This window comes from Haplochromis burtoni, unplaced genomic scaffold, assembly GCF_018398535.1.
Source record: "Haplochromis burtoni strain Fernald_Lab_line unplaced genomic scaffold, NCSU_Asbu1 Contig_384, whole genome shotgun sequence".
Classification (NCBI taxonomy): Eukaryota; Metazoa; Chordata; class Actinopteri; order Cichliformes; family Cichlidae; genus Haplochromis; species Haplochromis burtoni.
In genome coordinates this window covers 500,797-520,217 of record NW_024582745.1, presented here as the reverse complement: position 1 = coordinate 520,217, position 19,421 = coordinate 500,797, and the positions used below count along the sequence as shown (strand labels likewise).

Sequence of the window (19,421 nt, the reverse complement as noted above, 5' to 3'; positions counted from 1 at the left end):
AGATAAGATCTGGTGTTTTTGGGTTGTATTATTACACTACACTGTTGTAGTCCGGCAAGGCTGCACGCATCCAAGGCGCCTTTCGCAACCGTCGGCCTGTGGGCTGGTCACGAGGGTTTTCATGCCAGCATGGTTAGACTAGAGAGCTGCAAGGGTCGAGTGGTTGAAGCACTCGACTATTATGGCAAGAGGTGGTAAGGCCCTCTCTAAAAATGTGATAGACATTTAAGTATGAGTGCCAAGTACAACTCAAAAGACATATTGAGACGAAGGAACTTAAAAAATACTTCAGAATATATTTTTTTTGTTATTCATTAAATCTTTGTTGTTTAAAACTATCTTGGAGCCGTGGGAGCAGCCATGTTTTTTCGCACACAATGCATTCTGGGACGATGACGTGTATTGGTTGTCGGTAGTATAGGTGCTTTCGTTCAGCTAACCTGTTTTGTTTTTTAAAGTGTAGCAACCGTATTAATTAACTTGCCTATTACCTGGTTACGACTTGGTAGACCAGCACTATCCCGTCTTTGAGTCTGATGTTATTAGCCATGTCTGGGCCCAAGCTCCGCTGCAAAAGTCAAATGATCACTGCGGCATTACTGAGAGTTAAAAAACTGTCTAAAGTTGTTCATCTGTAATAAAATGATCAGTGTGGCCTCTCTGCCAGGTGTAACAATTAAATTTAACATCCAGGCATCCATGAAAACGGAATTTATGACATTTAACTGAGTTAGGAGTTAGCAGGAAGTTAGCTCACTAGTTTCCATCTAAATATAATATACAGTGGAACCCCGAATTATGAAATTAATTCGTTCCAGAGGGTCTTTCGTAAGTCAAATTTTCGTAAGTCGAAGCACCTTTTTCCATCGCCTTTTGAGTGAGGCGATGCTGGCTGAAGACGAAGTTCTTGGTGGAGGAGGTTGAAGAAAGCATACGCATGCATGCATACATACGTACATGTACATAACATTATGGAATTTAATTTAATTTTTTTAAATTTTCTATATTATCCATTTCGTTACGCAGGCACTTTGCCGTACCACGGGCAGAAATATTGCTGTTAAGTGCCTTCGTAACTTGAATTTTTCGTTAAATGGGGTCTTTGTAAGCCGGGGTTCCACTGTACCTGTACCACTGTGTTCTGACTGAGAGATTTATTATCAAATTCAAACGTACAGCTCTGCTATCTCCTCCAACATAAATGAAGACTAAACAGCAGTGACGTTTGTAGGGTTACTGAAGTTGGGCTAGCTGGTATATAATGATGTGCTACGTGAACGCTATGTTAGCATAAACAGTAAAGCTGGAGGATGAACGCTAACAAACGGAGGACTTTTTCCCCACTTGATAAAAGTTCATGAGAGTTCCCGATGGTTAGGGACAAATGTAATCGCATGGCAGGATGCTGTAAACGGACCAAACTTCAGTCAGGAGAACAACTGAGATAATCCATCCACAATATGAGGTTAGTCATTAATATACTGCTGCTACATGGGCTCGGCTGCAGTTACATCGTAAGGGTTTAAAATCTGAGCTTTAAAATGATTGGCGGTAATAAAAACCGTGAGAAGCCGACAGTGATCACTGACTGTTTTTAGGGGCTTGTTGAGATTAAATCGAACAAGATACAAAACATTAAAACATGTTAAAAACACAACAGTCTTATTAAATGCAGACTACTATGGGCCCGGAAGCAGGATTCATCACGTTATCACTTAAAGACCGGATACCGGTCATGGAGGCTAACAAGGGCTGCCCAAAGAACATCTGGATTAAGACAAACACTCTGAGTCACCGTTGCCGTTGGCAAGCAGTAGCCGCATAGACACCAGTAGTTTTCCCTCACTCTCTCGTCATCGTGTGACGGATTGTTTTCATCTTCATCTAAACTAAGTGCTGGTTCACTGTTTTCGGTTTGCTCTGGTTCAAACTGGAAAGGTTGAACAGAAGTGATTTCCAGTGCGCTGCTAACTGTGAACTGGATGCGGTGCAACCGTGTGACGTCACTACCCAGAGTGCATTGAGAAGTAAATAACAATGGCGACCTACTGGTAAATCGGTTTTATATAAAATGTGCTTAGAAGGAAAACATTTAGTATATTTTAATACCACATATGTGTTATTGAAAGCACAGTACACATTTTAGCGCAAACATGTCTTAATAACCGGGGTTCCCTTTAAACTAACATAATCATCCTGCTGTAACCAGGTAAATCCATTTGTTTATTAATTAATGTACTAACAGGGACTTAGAAGAGAGGGACGCAATGTTCAAAGTTTAACATTTCACTGTTTTACTCTTTGGTGCTGTTGAGGACACGATATTGTTCTTTCTTGGGTATTTGTATTTAAATCATTTGCTCAAGTTTGGTTTGTTTTTGTCTGGCAGCAGAACGATTAGACACAAGGGGTTGGTGGTGTACCGGGGGCTTCTGTTTAGAACTATGCTTCCTCATCCCCGTCACCCAGCCATCTTTTTATTCTCAGGTCAATCTGCCAGGCGAGAGCTAACGGAGCCTACGCTACCTTTGACTGCACCGGCTACAGCGGCCTGGCTAGTTATGGGTTTTTCCAATCAGTGATCCTGGCCTCCACAAACAGGCTACATTTATTACATGTATTTCTTATTCATTAACATCTGACCCAATGAGCAGGAAAGTGCAGGAGGAACAGGTCAAGAGGCCACACTGCTAACAAGTCGGCTGTGAGCTAAGCTAGTGAATCGCTGAAGACACAGTGAGTGAAAGCTGTGAAAATAACTAGTGTGTGAATCAGAGAGTGCTCTGGACAAACCACGTGAAGATTACACTCTGAAATAAGACGTTATCTGTAAGTTTCTAATTAAATCGACTACACAGATAAGCTACACAAAAACAACAGTGTATGTTTGAAAAGGAACAGAGAGTGATACAGTACAGACAGCAAACATCAAGTGATGAGGAATAGTCAGACCCCATCTTATCTAAATGACCTTGTAGTACCATATCACCCTATTAGAGCACTCCGCTCTCGCTCTGCAGGCCTACTTGTTGTTCCTAGAGTATTTAAAAGTAGAATGGGAGGCAGAGCCTTCAGTTTTCAGGCCCCTCTTCTGTGGAACCAGCTTCCAGTTTGGATTCAGGAGACAGACACTATCTCTACTTTCAAGATTAGGCTTCAAACTTTCCTTTTTGCTAAAGCATATAGTTAGGGCTGGACCAGGTGACCCTGAATCCTCCCTTAGTTATGTTGCAGTAGGTGCAGGCTGCTGGGGGATTCCTATGATGCACTGGGTGTTTCTTCTTCAACAACTGTGTGTTAGTAGACCTCTCTGCACCGAATCGTTAGTTACTATTAATCTCTTCCACAGCTTGTCCTTGTCCCGTCTTCCTCCATCACCCCAACAGATCCCGTTAGATGGCCCCGCCCCTCCCTGAGCCTGGTTCTGCCGGAGGTTTCTTCCTGTTAAAAGGGAGTTTTTCCTTCCCACTGTCACCACAGCGCTTGCTCATAGGGGGTCATGTGATTGTTGGCTTTTCTCTGTTTTCTTTGCACTATTGTAGGATCTCCAACCTGATAATATAAAGCGGTTTGAGGCAACTGTGTTGATTTGGTGCTCTATAAATAACACTGAATTCAACTACACCAATTCAAATAATCAATAGTTTCTGCACTAAATATATTATTATTATTCAGTTATTAGACCCTCCACAAAAATATTTACCATAATAACAATGAAAAACGAAGGAACATATCACAGCTGTAAGATCTTTGTATACTCAGTTTATATATTCTGAGTGGCTGTTTTCATTATGATACATCAAGTATTTGATGTAGTTGATCTTGTGCACTGATGTATCGAGTGAAACATGGTTTCAGTGTGTTCAGCACAGAAGGTTCAAACAAGGCTGAAAAATCTCAGAAGATGTTACATATGGCTTTTGCAACGACACAATAATAACTGTGGGTAGGTAAACCATCCACAGCACAAGCTGCAACAGTTTCGTTTGCAGCTTCCTCACCTTCTTTGGCACAGAGTCCATGACCAGCTCACCGTACATGTTCATCACCTGAATAACACAAAAACAATGTAAGAATTAAAGTGCAAAGAGAAATGTTCTCAGGCAGCAACACTTCTGATACAATTCTCTTTACTTTTAAGGCCCGAGTGTGAAACCAAGCAGCCGTTTTCATAAACACAGTCTGATTTTAAAGCCTCGCTGAGGGCCTAAACTTTGCACACGCATCTGCTCTGGTGAAAACATACATATTTTTAGGGGTCTGGCATGTGGACAGTACAACATGATTCTGCATACATGGTTCCACCTGTGTGGGTGAAATTTGGTACGCGTGTGCAACTTTCCAAGATCAGTTCAGAGAAGCTTTGAGACAAACCCAACAGGAAGTCTGCCGTTTGTCATTTCCAGATATTACACTTTGTGGTTGACAAGGAATGTTGAAACCTTGGTTTGGAAAGCCTTCAGTAGTTTGTTTTACAGTTTGCCTCAAAGTTACGACAGGAAGCACAAACCTGCATATTTGACGTGATCGTTGAGGATTTTGATTTAAATATGATTACAGGAAATGGCTCAACTGCACCACTCCACCTCCAGCCAACTGAAATTTTCAATTCAGTTCAGTTTAACTTCTATAGCCCCAAATCACAACAGCAGTCGCTTCATGGCACTTTATTCTGGAACGCAAAGACTACAATAAACCAAAGAGTGAGTGTCCCGTCATCACTGCTCGCAGCTTTAATTTGTTTTGCTTTTCTTGATGATGAAACATTGGATGTGGTAACATCTGGACTTAGAAGAACGAGAACATATACTGACGTACCTAACTCAGCCGATGCCATGCACCTGCATCATTTACAGCACGTACAAGTTACGAAGTATTAACAGCAGTATCTCTAAAATGTGCCACCGCAGGAGGAACACAGGTGTACTGAATCACATTTTAATGACTCCCTTTGGACTTAGGTGCACTAATGCCTAAGATTAAGTCAAAATTCCCCCCAAAAAGCCTAAAGTGTACAGTTAGAGTGTACTAGCATACCTGGTCATTGAGCCAGTTCTGTCCGTACAGAGTGCCCAGGTCGTCCATGGTCAGAACATGCCGCTTGTAGTTGACTCTGAAGGTTTTAGCTACAACAGATCCTGATGAGCGGTGGAAGGAGTGTATTAGATGTTGGACCACTGCTTTTCTAAGGAAGAACGAATCAAAATCAGATGTACAGTTAGCTCCATGTATTCAGACATCGCTAATGAAAGCTTTCATTACACAGCCCAAATCAAAGGATCGCTACAGCAAGTGAAAGAGGACACCTTTGCTGCAAAAACAAAACTGCAGTTACATAGTGATTCTGTGAACATTAAGTTGTGAGTTGTGAAAACAAAGCTTAACGTCTCATTCACCCAAACATCCATGCAAGCATGTTTCTGTACATCTAAGAGCTTTTAACCATCTCCACACGCCGCTGAATGCCTCACGAGCAACTCAAGATTCTGCAGCTTCCCCAAGGATACTGAAGCATGCAGCCTGGAAAAGCTAATGGATAAAGAAAACACCAATTTTCCGATGAGTAGATGACCTGCTCTACGTTCACAGCCACACTAACCCCGGTTCTCTGAAAACCAAGTGAGCTATGAAGTATGCCATCCTGGTGTGACCAATCACGGGAGCTCCGCTTCCACCACATCAAGAAGATGGTTCAAGCACACAGGGTCCCCAGACCCCCTCTATAGGAGCCCCTGGCTCCACACCAGGCAAGTGTTTCTTTGATGTGACCATGAAGTCCGGCAGCATGGTGAGATACAGGCTTTGGTTTTCAGAGAACTGGAGTTGCTCGTGTAACCAAACAGTGTGTATCTCACTACAGGAGACTGCATGCTCCAGAGACTATAACACCTCGACCGAGGACACGCCCGAGCTCGGTACGAAGCTAACAGCATGCTAAGCACCAAGAGTCCAGTGAGTGCACAGTCACATCAAGGCCAAAAACAAAACCCTAACACATGTGTGGGGATGCAACACCCTTAAAAAGAGAGCCCCTAAAGGGTCCACCTTCATCTGGTGGACTTAGCAGGTCCACAGCAGAATTACCTCACTGTGGTTGGAGGGAAGTATTGCTACATAAAATTCACTCATCCCCACACACTCCACAGGCTCAAAACTCAGCTCTGAAACTCTGACACTGCGGCTAAGTCCCAGGAGGGAACAACCTGTTTAACAGCAGGCGTCAGGGCCCCTTATCAACTGCTTCATTCCCAAATGCAACATGGCTGAAATTGGAGCTAAACACACTTCAATAGAGGGAAATGCTCCTAACTTATCCAGAAAATCCTGAAGGAGCAAAACACATTTGATTACGAGCTGCACACATGTCTCAAATATGCATCAGTAAGTCATGGTGTTGAAGCTCTACGTGGTCTCAACCGCCCTCAGAGTAGTGCTGCAGATTACAGCGTAGATATGGACACCAGCTTAACCTTTACTGCACAGAAGGATGAGAGAAGGATGGTAACAACACAGAACACTGTTAACACAACAGCATCACTACGTCTCACCTGTGTGGGTGTGAGAAGTTTTCATTGAAGATGTCCTGAAGTTTCTCCACAACATCATCCACGTGGATGGGGATCAAACTGCCGTACTGCCGTAGCGACTCTTCCAGAATACCTCGAGACAGATGACAGCCACATGAATGAGGGCTGCGCCACACACAGGTATAATACAGGTAACATCATACAACATGTCCAGCTGAGATACATGCATTTACATTTGCGAGCACCAACAATGGGCAAACCCGAGCAGTGAGTTTCATACTGGCTGATGTTCAACAACAGAGGACGTCCAGCACAAACTGAAACACACTCTGTGCTCCTCCATGAAGAGCACAAGGCAGCAGGTTTCAGTTTGTGCTGGACGTAGCACGTTTGTGCTGGACGCAGCAGGGTTACAAACCTGTGAGACTGTACAAGCTCTGGCTCACGTGCTGCTAACGGTCACATGTTCCGCCTCCATCACACATGATGTTAACCATACAAACGGTCTTCCTGCTACCCTCTGGATAAATAACAGTGTGCAGCTGCAGCACTGTGGAAACGCCACATTATTCATGTTCAGTGTTTAGTGCAGTCGAGCTATAGTCCATATTCAACTCATATTCTTTGTGTCAATACTTCACTTTAACTCTTAGCTGTCACCATGTAAATGCCAGCGTTTCACCCACATTTCAAACTATCTGGGAGCAGCGAGTGACAACGTTAAGCCCCACAGCTCCCAGCTTTTAAACAAAAAGCACCAGTGAAGATGATGCTGCCATAGTTTAATGTCCACACACACTAAACAGAAGTGTCAGTCTTCCACAAAAGCACAGCAACTCGTTAGTTTTGTACTTCGTTTAGATTTCATATAAACCACATTCATGAAAACGATCCGCTAAGCTGAAAACAGTTTATTTGAGAACATGAACACAAAGGTTTCATTTGTTTTTTGACAGATGTCAAACTTTAAATGAAAAACATTTGTAAGATGAAACCAACGAGCAGTTCATGTTGAGACGTCTTTTCCTCTTATCACGACTCATTAATGGCATCCAAATATTTCTTGGTTAATGATGGAAATCAGTGGAATACTCGATTACTAGGATAATCTCACCCACCTGCCACAGAGGCAACAACAGGGAACGAGTGGGTACAAAGACACAGCTCTGCTTTACACAGGTCCAGAAAGACTTTACAGAACCAGGTTGGACCGACACGGCACTGCTGACACAGTTACACACGAGACATACAAGGCCACAGACACAGCATGAACTGTTACTGATGCATCACACATGTGAGCATGTGTTACAGTACACTCTGTAACATGAACACTGTAGGACCCCACATTGATGCTGACATGAGAAGCAGCGCACACTGAAACACAACAGGGAGGTACACAAGGACGGACATGAACCAGGACGTCACCCAGTCACAATGAAGGGACGCACTACAGGAAACACGTGTCAGTCTAAAAGCAGTTTAGAGACTCACAGCTAAAGACAAACTCTAGACCCAACAAAGACAGCGGACACCTCAGACCCTGGACGTAAAGTCCGGATCGCTGCAGTCAAAGCAGCTGTCACGTGAGGTTTACAGCTGAGGATAACAGGACATTATGGAGGAGCAACAAGTGTGTGGACTGATTGGTGCCTCCATATATATATGAGATAAAAGCAATGACAGCTGGATGAATCTCGAGTTATGGGGTCCCGGGCTGCCGTGTAGAGTGTCCCCCGACTCAGACATGTGACGTAAGGAACATGAAAACTGTTATGTGGAAACAGCCTTCCTCACTATCAGTACGACACATTCAGCATCTGCAGCTCAGACTGTTCAGTAAGGATACGCGTTTAACTCCAAGACTGATTCAAGTCTTTGGGTATTAAGACAGAGCAGACGTCATGTTAGATGCGAGCTGGCAATCACCGCTGCTGCCCGTCAGCCTCCTGCTAGACACACGATGTTTTTCATTTTCAAAGCCTACGTCGCCTCATTCACAAGCTCTCACATTCAGAAAACCTGACCTCTTCAGCTCGCTGACATTCAAACTCGTCCAAGACTTGATGCCCATGCTGTAGCAGTTTGAAGCGCCTACGTCGCCTCGTTCTCACATTCACGACCTTGAGCGTCCGTGCTGCCCACGCTGGTACTGCACAAACATTTAAGGCAAGGCTAGAAGCATTTGTGATACATACCATTCACACAACTTGTGTGTTCTTCAGTAAGAGCCAGCTCTGCCGGCCTGACCTCTGCCTCCAGGGTCACTCGGTCCTCCTGCTTTCCTGAGGAGGAGCCGTTTATTTGCTGATCTGCCAAAGGAAAGAAATCATATTTGTTATGGAATCTGCAGACTCAGGCATTTTTATCAAATTCCAAAAATAACAGTTAAATCAATTTGGGTCAAAGGTAACTTAACTGCAACCTTTAACAGTAACAGGGAGGCTAAACTAAACTCTACTAAGCATGACGCTGCAGCGTATCACAGCTGGTGTCACTGCAGGTTATGGAAATGTATTATTATTCCCACTTATTCAAATGCCTCGTGGGGATTTGTTCACAAAAGCAGTAAAACTGGCGACTGAAGCAGACTGAAAACATCTGTTATGGTACTCTGATTGTTGCCACTGACAAAACATATCATTTTAAATGCCTGCTATTCCCATTACTTAGCATTCCCACACGAATAAGTACCTCTGTCAGACTCTGTGTGCCCGTCATCACTGCCGTCATACTCCTCGTGCCCGTACGGGGGGCCCTCATACCGTTTCAGTCTCCTCTGTTCTCTTTGAGTGTTCCTTTGCCCTTTGTGGCTCCACCTGTGTCTTACGGAGCACATCCACCGGGCCTGCTGGCGCCAGCTCTTCCAGTGCTGAGAGAGCCGAAATCCAAGACCTCCACGGCATCGCAAACGCTGCAAGCGCCCGAGTCTTCTCAGAGCCCTGTACTTGCTTAGGCGGGACCTAAACAAGTCTCCCGCTTCAGCCTGGCTTAGTGCGTGAGCTACGGGGGCCTCGCCGATCTCTTCAGCCTTCTGTTCTGGTCTCTGATGATCGTGCTGCTGTGAATGAAGGTGCTCGGAAGACTGGGAAGAAAAATCTGAGATTCCCCACTCCTCCACCTCCTGGTCTCCATCCTCTTCAACATCTTCATCCTCGTTGTTTTCCAAACTCTTGCTGTCAAACTTACCCATGTCTTCCCCATCAAAGTTGTTAACTTCATCGTCACCTACAGCTTCAGTCCCACCTATGCCATCTTCCTCATCCACTACATATTCACCCGTCCACACCTTTTCTTTATGTTCCAGTCTCAGGTGCATGGGGGTGGATACACTGTGATCTGACACTGGGACTATGAGGCGGTCCGCTGGAATCCCACCTATGAAACAAACAGCAGTGATTATCGTCCAATCAGGCATCACGACAGCCCAAAAGTACTGCTGCAGCTCATTACAACAGGTAACAATGTATCTATGAGCTCTTCCTACACCATATAAACAAGGCACACTTATCTGTACTTATCTGTATCACATTACTTAGCAACCACCTACCAACAGGCCAAACTATCCCATTTGTAGTGAGCATGGACCTCTGACACATTAAAAAAGCATCGTATCGTCTTCATTTCACTAAAAAATAACATCTACCCCACAGTGCTGTCCAAAGGCCTTGAGTCACCCCCTCAGGCTTACTTTGAATATTTGAACACAGCCTTAAGTAACAGCTCTAGCTGCTGCTTCAGTTTTCCTTGGGACGTCATTAATTTTTTATTTTTGGAGGTTTGGTTTTTGGCCTCATTTCGCTCGGTGACGTTGGGGATCTTGTCAAAATCGAAATCTGGAAAAGTACGTCCAAATTTGGGTCGACCCTGCAAAACCACGAGGAAACGTTCCGCCTGGGAACACATTCAATCATTCGTCTGTGTGTTTAGTATCGGTTAATCCCACATCCTTTGTATCCTGGCAAAGAGAGACTACCAGAGTCTGATTAGTGTTTGTTGTATGATCACCAACAAGAGCTTAAAGACACTATAGAAAAGCAGCAGTTATAATAAGATGAGCGCATGTGTGCATACATTCAGTCCGTGTTTATTAAGGTATTGATGTGTGCCGTGATCGCTCCGTCCTCGATAAGGAACGATTCAATGAAATATCCTGGTGGGAAACCTAAGCTGCATGCTGGTTTCACACACCACCCACGTCCACGTTTTAGATACCAAGTAGATCGGGGGTGGGGAACTCCCGGCCTCAGGTGTCCTGCAGGTTTTAGACCTCACACTGGGTCAACACACCTGAATCAAACGAGCACAGGCCTCTGGAGAACTTCAAGACATGTTGAGGAGGTCATTTAAATCAGCTGACACATCTAAACCTGCAGGACACCGGCCCTCGAGGCCTGGAGTTCCCCACCCCTGATGAAGACTTTGAAATCAAAGACTTCCTGGGGCCCCTGAGGGCCACAGCTCACTGCTGGACTTCACTGGTTACTAGATCGATTTTTTTAAAATGGCATAAAAAGCAAGTTCTTAAAACATACATGAAACACAATAAAGAAAAAGGAAAAAAATTGAGGCAAGTTTTATAAACCAACGCCACACTGTTGTTGAATATTCACTCATTTATCACCGACATTTAACTTCAGGGGCACGGAGAGGATGAGAAAGTCAATGCCGGGACTCCAGCAACACGTCATCAGGGTGATGATGACCCTGATGAAGGCCACAAGTAACTCCGTAAAGTTGTTCCTCTTTACTTTTAAGTGTTGTGTGTTGTGACGTTTCATTTCAAAAATGAAAGTGACCTCGTGTCCATCAAACTCTTAGGGTTTCCACTGATGCCTGACCCAGTGGTCTGAACGTCCACCCTACTGGGGGGTAAATATTTTACACACAAACAGTGAGTGCATACCTCCTCCTGTGTCGTTCTGCCCCACAGCGGTCAGACCCAGGTCTCTCTGCCAGCGGTTCTGGGCTAGGCTACCACCACTGTCTCGCATTATCCAAGAAAAACCCACAACCTGCGCCAGCTCGTCACCTACAAACAAACACAGTCTGCAACGGTGGGAGAGAACACAGTCAGTTCACAAAGTCCACAGTGGACATCAGAATAACACAGTAGATGCTTCTGTCTGTTTGGATTTTTAAGTGACAAAAAGAAAACTCTAAGAATCACTTTGCTTCATAGAGATGCAGTGTTCTATACCAAAATGTAAAGATGAAAGTACACATTTCCATGCAGATTATTCTAGTTTGTAAATTACAACGATATGCAGTTGAGTGTTTTCACAGCATTTATACATGAGTTGATCTGATTCAGCATAGATCCAGCACTGACCGTGCTGAGACAGTGCTCCATAGGCAGTACAGGACACTCAGGACCCTGGGATAGCCTGTCACAGTCTCAAAGCATAACCTCCATTATATTGTATTTTTTAGGGGAGTCTCTAACACTTTAGGGCTACCGTGGACCCGCCATGTCTTACGATAAAATAAGAACTGGGTGGTTACAAAACATATTCATAAGTAGCCTATAAAAGACAACTTCACACGAATGAAAGCCTATGGTTCAATAAAAAGTAGAAGTATGAGTAAATTTCATTAATTTGACATGGCAGCGCTTTTCTAATCTTACTGAACACTTGTAATGTAAACAAGCCGTTACACAGTCTTGACTTGTTGTTACGAAGTACTGAAGCTAATTTTGGCACAATTATTACAAAACAACTACTAGGAATATAAAGGCAGTAATAATGACCTAAAACCCCCACGCCGTAATTTTACAACTAACGCGTGGGACCGTTTCAGTGGGCAGCCACAGGCTTTGCTACACAGACAGAATACACGTCCCGGTGCCTCCACGCTGCTTCACTTATCCTGCTCACTGATGTTAGTCCTGCAGTTTGTCTTGCTAGCTTCACTCCGACCACTGTGTGATGACAGCGGCATTGACAAAAAGCGACAGGAACTACACGTAGCTATGAACTTAACTGTTTACGTGCAGGATTAAAAAAATAAATTACTAAATAAATCCTCTTCTCGATAAAACTCTTCCATTTTATGAACACTTCTGCAGGAAATAGTCTACACCAATGCTATCTCGTGAATGCTAATAGCTAGCTTACCGTTGCCGTGGTTTCATCAAATTAGACTGAATAAAGCTCACACCAACTGCAAACTCCTTTTTATTATAATATATCATGACTATTGACAACCAAAGCATCAACACGAACATAAGGAATAAGGTGAAGTTATTCTAATTTGCAGAGTTCTTTAATTATCTGTTGAGTGTGCGGGCTAACCTTTGAGCTATAACCATGTTGTCCTCAGCTAGCTAAGCGGACTGTAGGCAGATACCATGCTAGCAGAAAAATAAACCGCCCAGTGTGTGTTTGTTTCCTAGCTAAATGTTGCCACTGCATGCTTACCCTTGATCTGTAGGGGTGTAAAAATCTCTATCCGCGTTCTTCTGACAGAATGTGAGCGTATTCTGTGTGCAGAACACTGACCCAAAACAAACGCTAATTGATGTTGAATCTCATTCAATGAAGTCAAGTGTGGGGTAGCTGTTTCCACCCTCTCCCTCCGCTTCCTCTCTTCTTCGTGTGTTTGAAGACGATTGGCCATTAGCTGTTAGGCACTATACCGCCCCCACGTGGTATGGTGTGGTATAGCGGTTGGAAAGACTCAAACTCGAACGTTTACCGGTTTCCTGCTTGTTTTGCCAGTTTTGGTCTGCTCCCAGGGGATGAAGCATTATTATGTCTACACATTGCAGACAGCCTTTGTAATAGCAAAAAAAAAGTCAGGCTGTATAATTTATCTTTAGAATCTTTTTTCCATAATGTACTGTCCATCTATGTTTGCACATTGCAATAAATCACTTCAAATCATTTTTTTTTGGCAAAATAAAGAAATAAGGGATGGCACAAGCCTTTGGTCCTAGAGCTGCTGTGCAAACAGAACCATTAGAAATTATTCAGGTGATTCTTTCACTGTTGGTCTGCTCCAGGCCGTGCAGACCATCATGGAACTAAAGGAAAACAGATTCACACGCAACAGGTTCTGTCCATGTCTACGGTTAGAAGATGGAACGCGTCGAGTGACCCACATTCATTCAAACTGAACTCTGAGGCGAAAGCAGTGACATTAAGTTATTGTTTACTACTGTCAGGACTGAATATTGAGCTGCAGAGAACAGCAACTCACTGATAATGTTCAGCTGAACTTACCCTCCCAGCGTGCTTGGCAGTGAGAGCAGCTTGCTGGTTCCTGCTGAACTGACGACTTGCATCCTTCGCAGTTTATATTTCAAGTCATAGAAACCGTTTTCCATCGCTCACATCAACAAATCGTAGCTTTGATATATTTTTTATTGTTCATTAACCACTTGTGTTTGTTTTGAACTCACTGCAGTACGACTACAGGTACACAAAAACGTCACAGACTCTCTAAAATGGCACGGATACAACGAGCGCTTGAGTGATTTACAGATTTATTTGAACCGTTACCTTTTTTATGAAATTTGAAAGCTGTTCTTAATACAAACTCTGTAAAGTTGATCAAATATGAAGCATATAAAAATAAAACACTGGCCCTGAGATACTGCTGGCGTGGCACTGGGGTGCCGAGACTGCTTTGAGCTAGCAGCCACAAAGGCTTCATGTTTTTGGGGCTCGCTGGTCTGCCAGATCGGACAACGTCTGGACAGTCTGGGCCAACCGACTCAGGCCTTCGTCCTCCATGATGAGTTGAGGGGAACACAAAGAATCCTGGAAGGGGACGGAAAGAGCAGGAAGTAGATCCAAGTAAGAAACATACACTTCTACACATTCACCAGTCACTCATTAATATAAAGGTAACAGGGTATGTCCAGCTTCATAACTTTGATAATGCTGCATATTTCTAAGTGTGGTTTGATCAGATTTGAAAAACTTTGCTAAGGAGACAAAACCAAGGAGTCCTGTCACTTAATGAGAGGATGCAGCTACATCCCAGTGCAAATGTTCCCCTGAATACCAGAGCATGACTTTTACTGACGTATTCATTCTTTACTGAAGATGATGCATTTGACTGTGTGTACTTACCCGTGTGAGCACGAGCTGCCTCAGGACTAATGCAGGTGTTTAAATGGGTTTGAAATACAGATGCTGCTGTCACTGTATTATAGAAACTCTGAAAGGTTTTTGTTCTTCTAACAGAAAAAACTGAACCGAGAGGTTTCAGACTCATTAGCAGTTTTCATATTAGTTTGATGGTTTGTCACAACTCACACATGACGGGTCGACAATGAAGACAGATGAGACAGTTTCAGGAGGCGAGGTGGACGCATGTAAGCTTCACAAAATGAGACACTGAAGCTGCAGGAAGACACAACAGCAGCAAAGCAAACAGCAGAGAAGCACCAAAAAGGTCTTTTGAAATCATTTAATTACAACAGACAGAGTCAAAAATCATCCTCGTTAGTAAAAGGTGTAGAAATATACAATACAAATGCATTTGGACTAACATTAAAGAATATGTCTGCATCACTGTGGACTTTATCAGTTAGTGTTCGTCCAGTTTGACCTACAAAAATATTCATCTGAGCTGAAACAACAGCAGAGTTCATAAAACTGTCAGATATAAGAAGCAGTTATTTTGGTTTTACAATGGACAAAAATCTAAATCAGTATAAAACAGCGTCCTCACACCAGAGCCAATCAATCCCACTGCACTCACACTGAGGGGGCGGAGCAGAGCCAACATCGCCATCGTGAACGGAGCTCAGCTTCTACAACTATCACTTGCACCTACTTCATATATCATGTCTAAACTGAAATAAACACTTGTGTCCTTGATTTTGCTCGGTCATTGGTCTGTAACCACTAAAAAAATAGAAATTTAAACACCATAAAACAATAAATACAATAAAATTTCCTTCAGAAGAACCTGTTGAAACAGGAACTCCAGAAAGTGAGAATTGTTAAATAAGCTTTAAACAGAAAGTAAGGAAACGCTGTTTGTTCTCACACAGCGCGTCCTTCACCATGAAAACCTGCCACAGCTTCTCTGTCAGCACCAAGCAGCCTATTCTGACACTCTTACGCTGACCATGTGGTGCTGACAGTCAGGTGCTGGCTGGAGCCTGAACAGGTCAAAGTGTGGAGGTGACATAACGGGACTCTTACCTGATAAGGTAAGAGAGCAGCTTTGGTGGGAGATGCACCAAAGCTGCTCTGTTCAGAGTTTGGGGACGGTGAGGTTGGAATAGCCTGGCCACAGTGCTGACCTCAGTCCTATCAAACACTCCTAGGATCAGCCCGTTTGTCCCAGCCTAACCAACACAATCACACCAGTTGACTTGTGACGCATGCTGGTCAGAGGCCGTCCAACAGCAGCGTGTGAGCTGCATGAACCCAGGCTGCTGTACCTGCGTACGGTTCTTCCACAGGCCGATGAGTCGTGTTTCAATCCAACAAGCAGAATAAGCTGTTTGGCATCAGCAGAGAAGGTCTGGCAAGTTTTTCCTGTTATTTCCTCACAAACGTGGCACATTTAAGGGGAAACAGCCGCTCCTGCCAAGCAGCACAGTTACAGCACAGAAGTGCTCACACACAAATGTGCACACTTACTGTTTGTTTAGACGTTTGTTACACAACTAAATTTACAATAGCTTCTGATTCAGGTACCGAGTGCTTCACATTAAATAATAATGATGAATGCAGTGTGTTACATGTAAATGAGCCCATAATCTAGTTACATGGAGAATTACAGGTGGACCCATGTAAGTCTGGGATAACCAAAGTTCATATGAAACAATAGACACGTGTAACAGGAAGGCGCTGCTCGCCGCTCTGAGCCGTGCTGCTCTCATCTCGTCAGCTTAAAGGCTCGAGGCAGCTACTGTCGCTTCATATTTGGTGCCATTTATATAAACTGGCCCACAACATACAGCTGATAGACTGAAGCAGCCTTTAGGTAAAGTGGCCCTGAAGCCAACAGCCAGACTGCAGCGTCTAGTTTTAGTCCCACAACAACAACAGTGATGGAAATGAATCGTTTGTAAAAAGAGCCATCATCTTTAAATCAATGGTTTTTACATGAATAATGTCCCATTTTAGTTAGCGGGCGGATTCAGTTGCTGTTACGTCTAACAGCAGTGCCAAACTCATCATGAATAAACAACAAACTGTGTCTCAGCAGAGTGACATCACAGGAAGTTTACACCACGCTGACGGGCTAAACCGGCTCCTCAGAGTTCCTCAAAGTGGGAGACGAGAAGGTCTGAGGTGAGATCAACACCAGGCTGTGGTGATGTGCACACTCACTCACTTACCAAGGACACTGCTGTAAAGCCAAACAGAAAGTTATAGAAATAATAAAGTCAGCACATAAAGAAAGCCCAGAGTTACACAGAGGGACTTTTAATCAGGGCTCATCACAGGAAAGGAAGCACAGCAACTTTTTTAAGGAAGTTGAAGTGACGACGTGTATGAAGCTAAAAGGAAACCGTTTTCATTTCCTATTTCTCCCAGTGAAAAACTATCGCTTACACTCAGAGTTTCAGATGTTTGAATATTTGCTCAAACACTGAATGCAGCCTGAATCTCCCAAATGTCTCATCCTGCGGGTTAAACAGCTGCAGTAACGAGTGTGTCATGTTGGTTGCACACACTGGCCCCGAGTAGAAACAGCAAAGTTTCCACGCTGAGCCAATCACATGTGTGAATCTCCAAAGGAAACTTTGTCACAGGGTTATTTTACCTGGATACATCTGATTGACCTGCTAGAGTGACTTAAAGTGCGCACACTAATCCCACAAAGTTTTAAAACTACTAAGATGTTGGACTTGTTTCACCGAGACAACCAAACATAGAACAAAATAAATAAAGCAATAATTTAATGACCTGTTTACATTTATACAGACAGGTTAGAGTCAGGGTTAACCGTGATTGGTCAAACAGACCATTGACAGTAATGGAGCTGACACAGAGCGTCCTGGAGGGGTTTGAACCTCAGGTCTGAGGCAGTAACGGCGCCCCCTGCTGAAGCGCAGGCATGTTTCACTCGCTCACATCAGGAAACATCACAACATGAGCGCTTAAGACGGAAACATTATCCTTTATTTTGTGTATTCTTGTATTAAATAATGAGGTGCAGATGCTCTCTGTGAGCTCCTCACGAGGTCAGCAAAAGCAGAGATCCCTTAGACGGGTGTGTCAGACATAGAGGCCCCGCCCACCTGTCAGGTACAGCTAATCAGACAGACTGGCTAAGAGCGAGGATTATCTGGAGGGGAGGGGGCTGCAGCAAGGGCAGCGTAGGAAACATCAGGAACTGTGAATCATGCAAAGCATCGAGCCCAACAACACAAACACACACAGTGAGACTTGGTCACAGCTTCTCTCTGTGAACATCCTCCTGCATGTCTAATAAGACACTTGGTTAACCTGAGATTTCAAATACACAGAACAGCTGGGCTCTGTTTCCCTCAGACTTCCACCAGTATAACCAGTGTCATCAGGACAGATAGCAGTTACCTTTCACTTGTCACTAATGGAGCGACCCAGGTTTAAACGAACTTCCAGGAGATGGTTGGTGATGGTGCAGGAAGCTGTGACACAGACAATCATCACGGAGCGCTTCTGTTCAGTCACCAGTACAAAGCAGCACACTTACAGGTCTTACAACATGAGCACCGTTTGCTTTCTATGCTAACAGCCTGTTGCTATGGCGAACGTACTCCGTGTCACATGTCGTTGCTTTAAGGGAGCAGGTAGCAGTAGAGGACGTAGAGCAGCGCCATGACTGCACAGTAGAAGAGCAAGAAGTCTGCGGACAGCAGCGAGGTGGAGGACGACGAAGCCTCAGGCGAGGAGTGGAGGCGGGGCCGGTCCTTCTCCTCCCCCTCCACGGCCAGCAGGGCTGTCACACAGCGCAGCACATTGGGCAGCTTACACAGAAGCACATCAGAGCACACACACACTTCAGTCTGGACAGGAGAGGACACACACGCACGCAAACGCACAGGAAGACAATATGAGTAGTTATATTGTTAAAGCTAGGACATCAGAGACGACAGGACAAAGGGCAGAACAGCAAAAAGCAGATTTAGACTTGATTCAAAGCACTGTGATCACTGCAGACTACACCAGGACAGCGTCGGGACGTGCACACGTTACCTCGGGGACTCCCAGCCGGCGACAGGCGGCGACAAAGTTTTCCACGTTGAGTCGACACTTTGCCAGGCTCAGTTTGGGCTGCGAAACACACACACACACACACACACACACACACACACACACACACACATTTATAGGTGGAAGTTTAATCATGTTTTGCTTGGGGTTGCAAAAAGAGCAGGAAGCTGCTGCTGTACTTTTACACTCTCTTTGCTGTTTCACATTCAACATCTTCTGGAAGCTTTTAATGTGAAATCTGAGCAGGAAGTAGGAAGAAGCTACAAATATGTAACAGCAGTGTTAGTTGTGACATGAATCGTTCTGCCTGTAGGAGCACGTCGTGTTTCTGATCATAGCGAGCCGACTTTATCTGCACAGACGCGCTGCAGCTCTCACAAACTGCTTGTTTTACGAAGAAAGGTGACGTGACCGACAGGTGAGTGGACAATGACCAGGTGACTCATACAGACTCTACTGCTAACAGCAGCGTCATATTTCCGTTTCAAGGCTTCCAGACTCACCACTGCTGGGGAAGGAATGTGGATGATGGACACGGAGCGTGGGCGGATGTGATTCACCAGCTGGCAGAGGATGGTGCCATTGGCCAGAGCTTCACCCATATCCTCTGGTAGAGTGATCTTCAGCCGGGACTCTAGAGTCTGATTAAGGACACAGAGCGTCATGGTTTAAAGTCGACCCCACTCAGGTGCCATGACACTAACACAATTAGTTCGTCCTA

At 44.3% G+C, this 19,421-nt stretch overlaps 2 protein-coding genes across 3 annotated transcripts in view; both read right to left on the bottom strand.

The window, feature by feature from the left end:
- Positions 1 to 3,270: 3,270 nt before the first annotated feature.
- Positions 3,271 to 13,752, bottom strand: senp3b (SUMO specific peptidase 3b). Its single transcript, XM_014340916.2, has 7 exons — positions 12,947 to 13,752; positions 11,431 to 11,573; positions 9,219 to 9,902; positions 8,723 to 8,836; positions 6,549 to 6,660; positions 5,038 to 5,185; positions 3,271 to 4,049 (listed from the first exon to the last, which is right to left on the bottom strand). Exons 2-7 carry the CDS (start codon positions 11,516 to 11,518, stop codon positions 3,864 to 3,866), a joined length of 1,332 nt encoding a protein of 443 aa, XP_014196402.2. The 5' UTR covers positions 11,519 to 11,573; positions 12,947 to 13,752; the 3' UTR covers positions 3,271 to 3,863.
- A 239-nt stretch (positions 13,753 to 13,991) lies between these two features.
- lrch4 (leucine-rich repeats and calponin homology (CH) domain containing 4) overlaps positions 13,992 to 19,421 on the bottom strand; it is a 40,694-nt gene continuing 35,264 nt past the window's right edge. Inside the window, exons 16-18 of one of the 2 annotated variants that reach the window (XM_005944832.3) lie at positions 19,204 to 19,341; positions 18,683 to 18,760; positions 13,992 to 14,290 (exon numbers count right to left, since the gene is read on the bottom strand). In XM_005944832.3, coding sequence (XP_005944894.1) covers positions 14,180 to 14,290; positions 18,683 to 18,760; positions 19,204 to 19,341 — 327 coding nt within the window. In that variant the 3' untranslated portion in view covers positions 13,992 to 14,179. Of the gene's footprint in view, positions 14,291 to 14,930; positions 18,493 to 18,682; positions 18,761 to 19,203; positions 19,342 to 19,421 lie in introns of those variants that run through there. The other variant, XM_005944830.2, reaches the window with a different exon arrangement.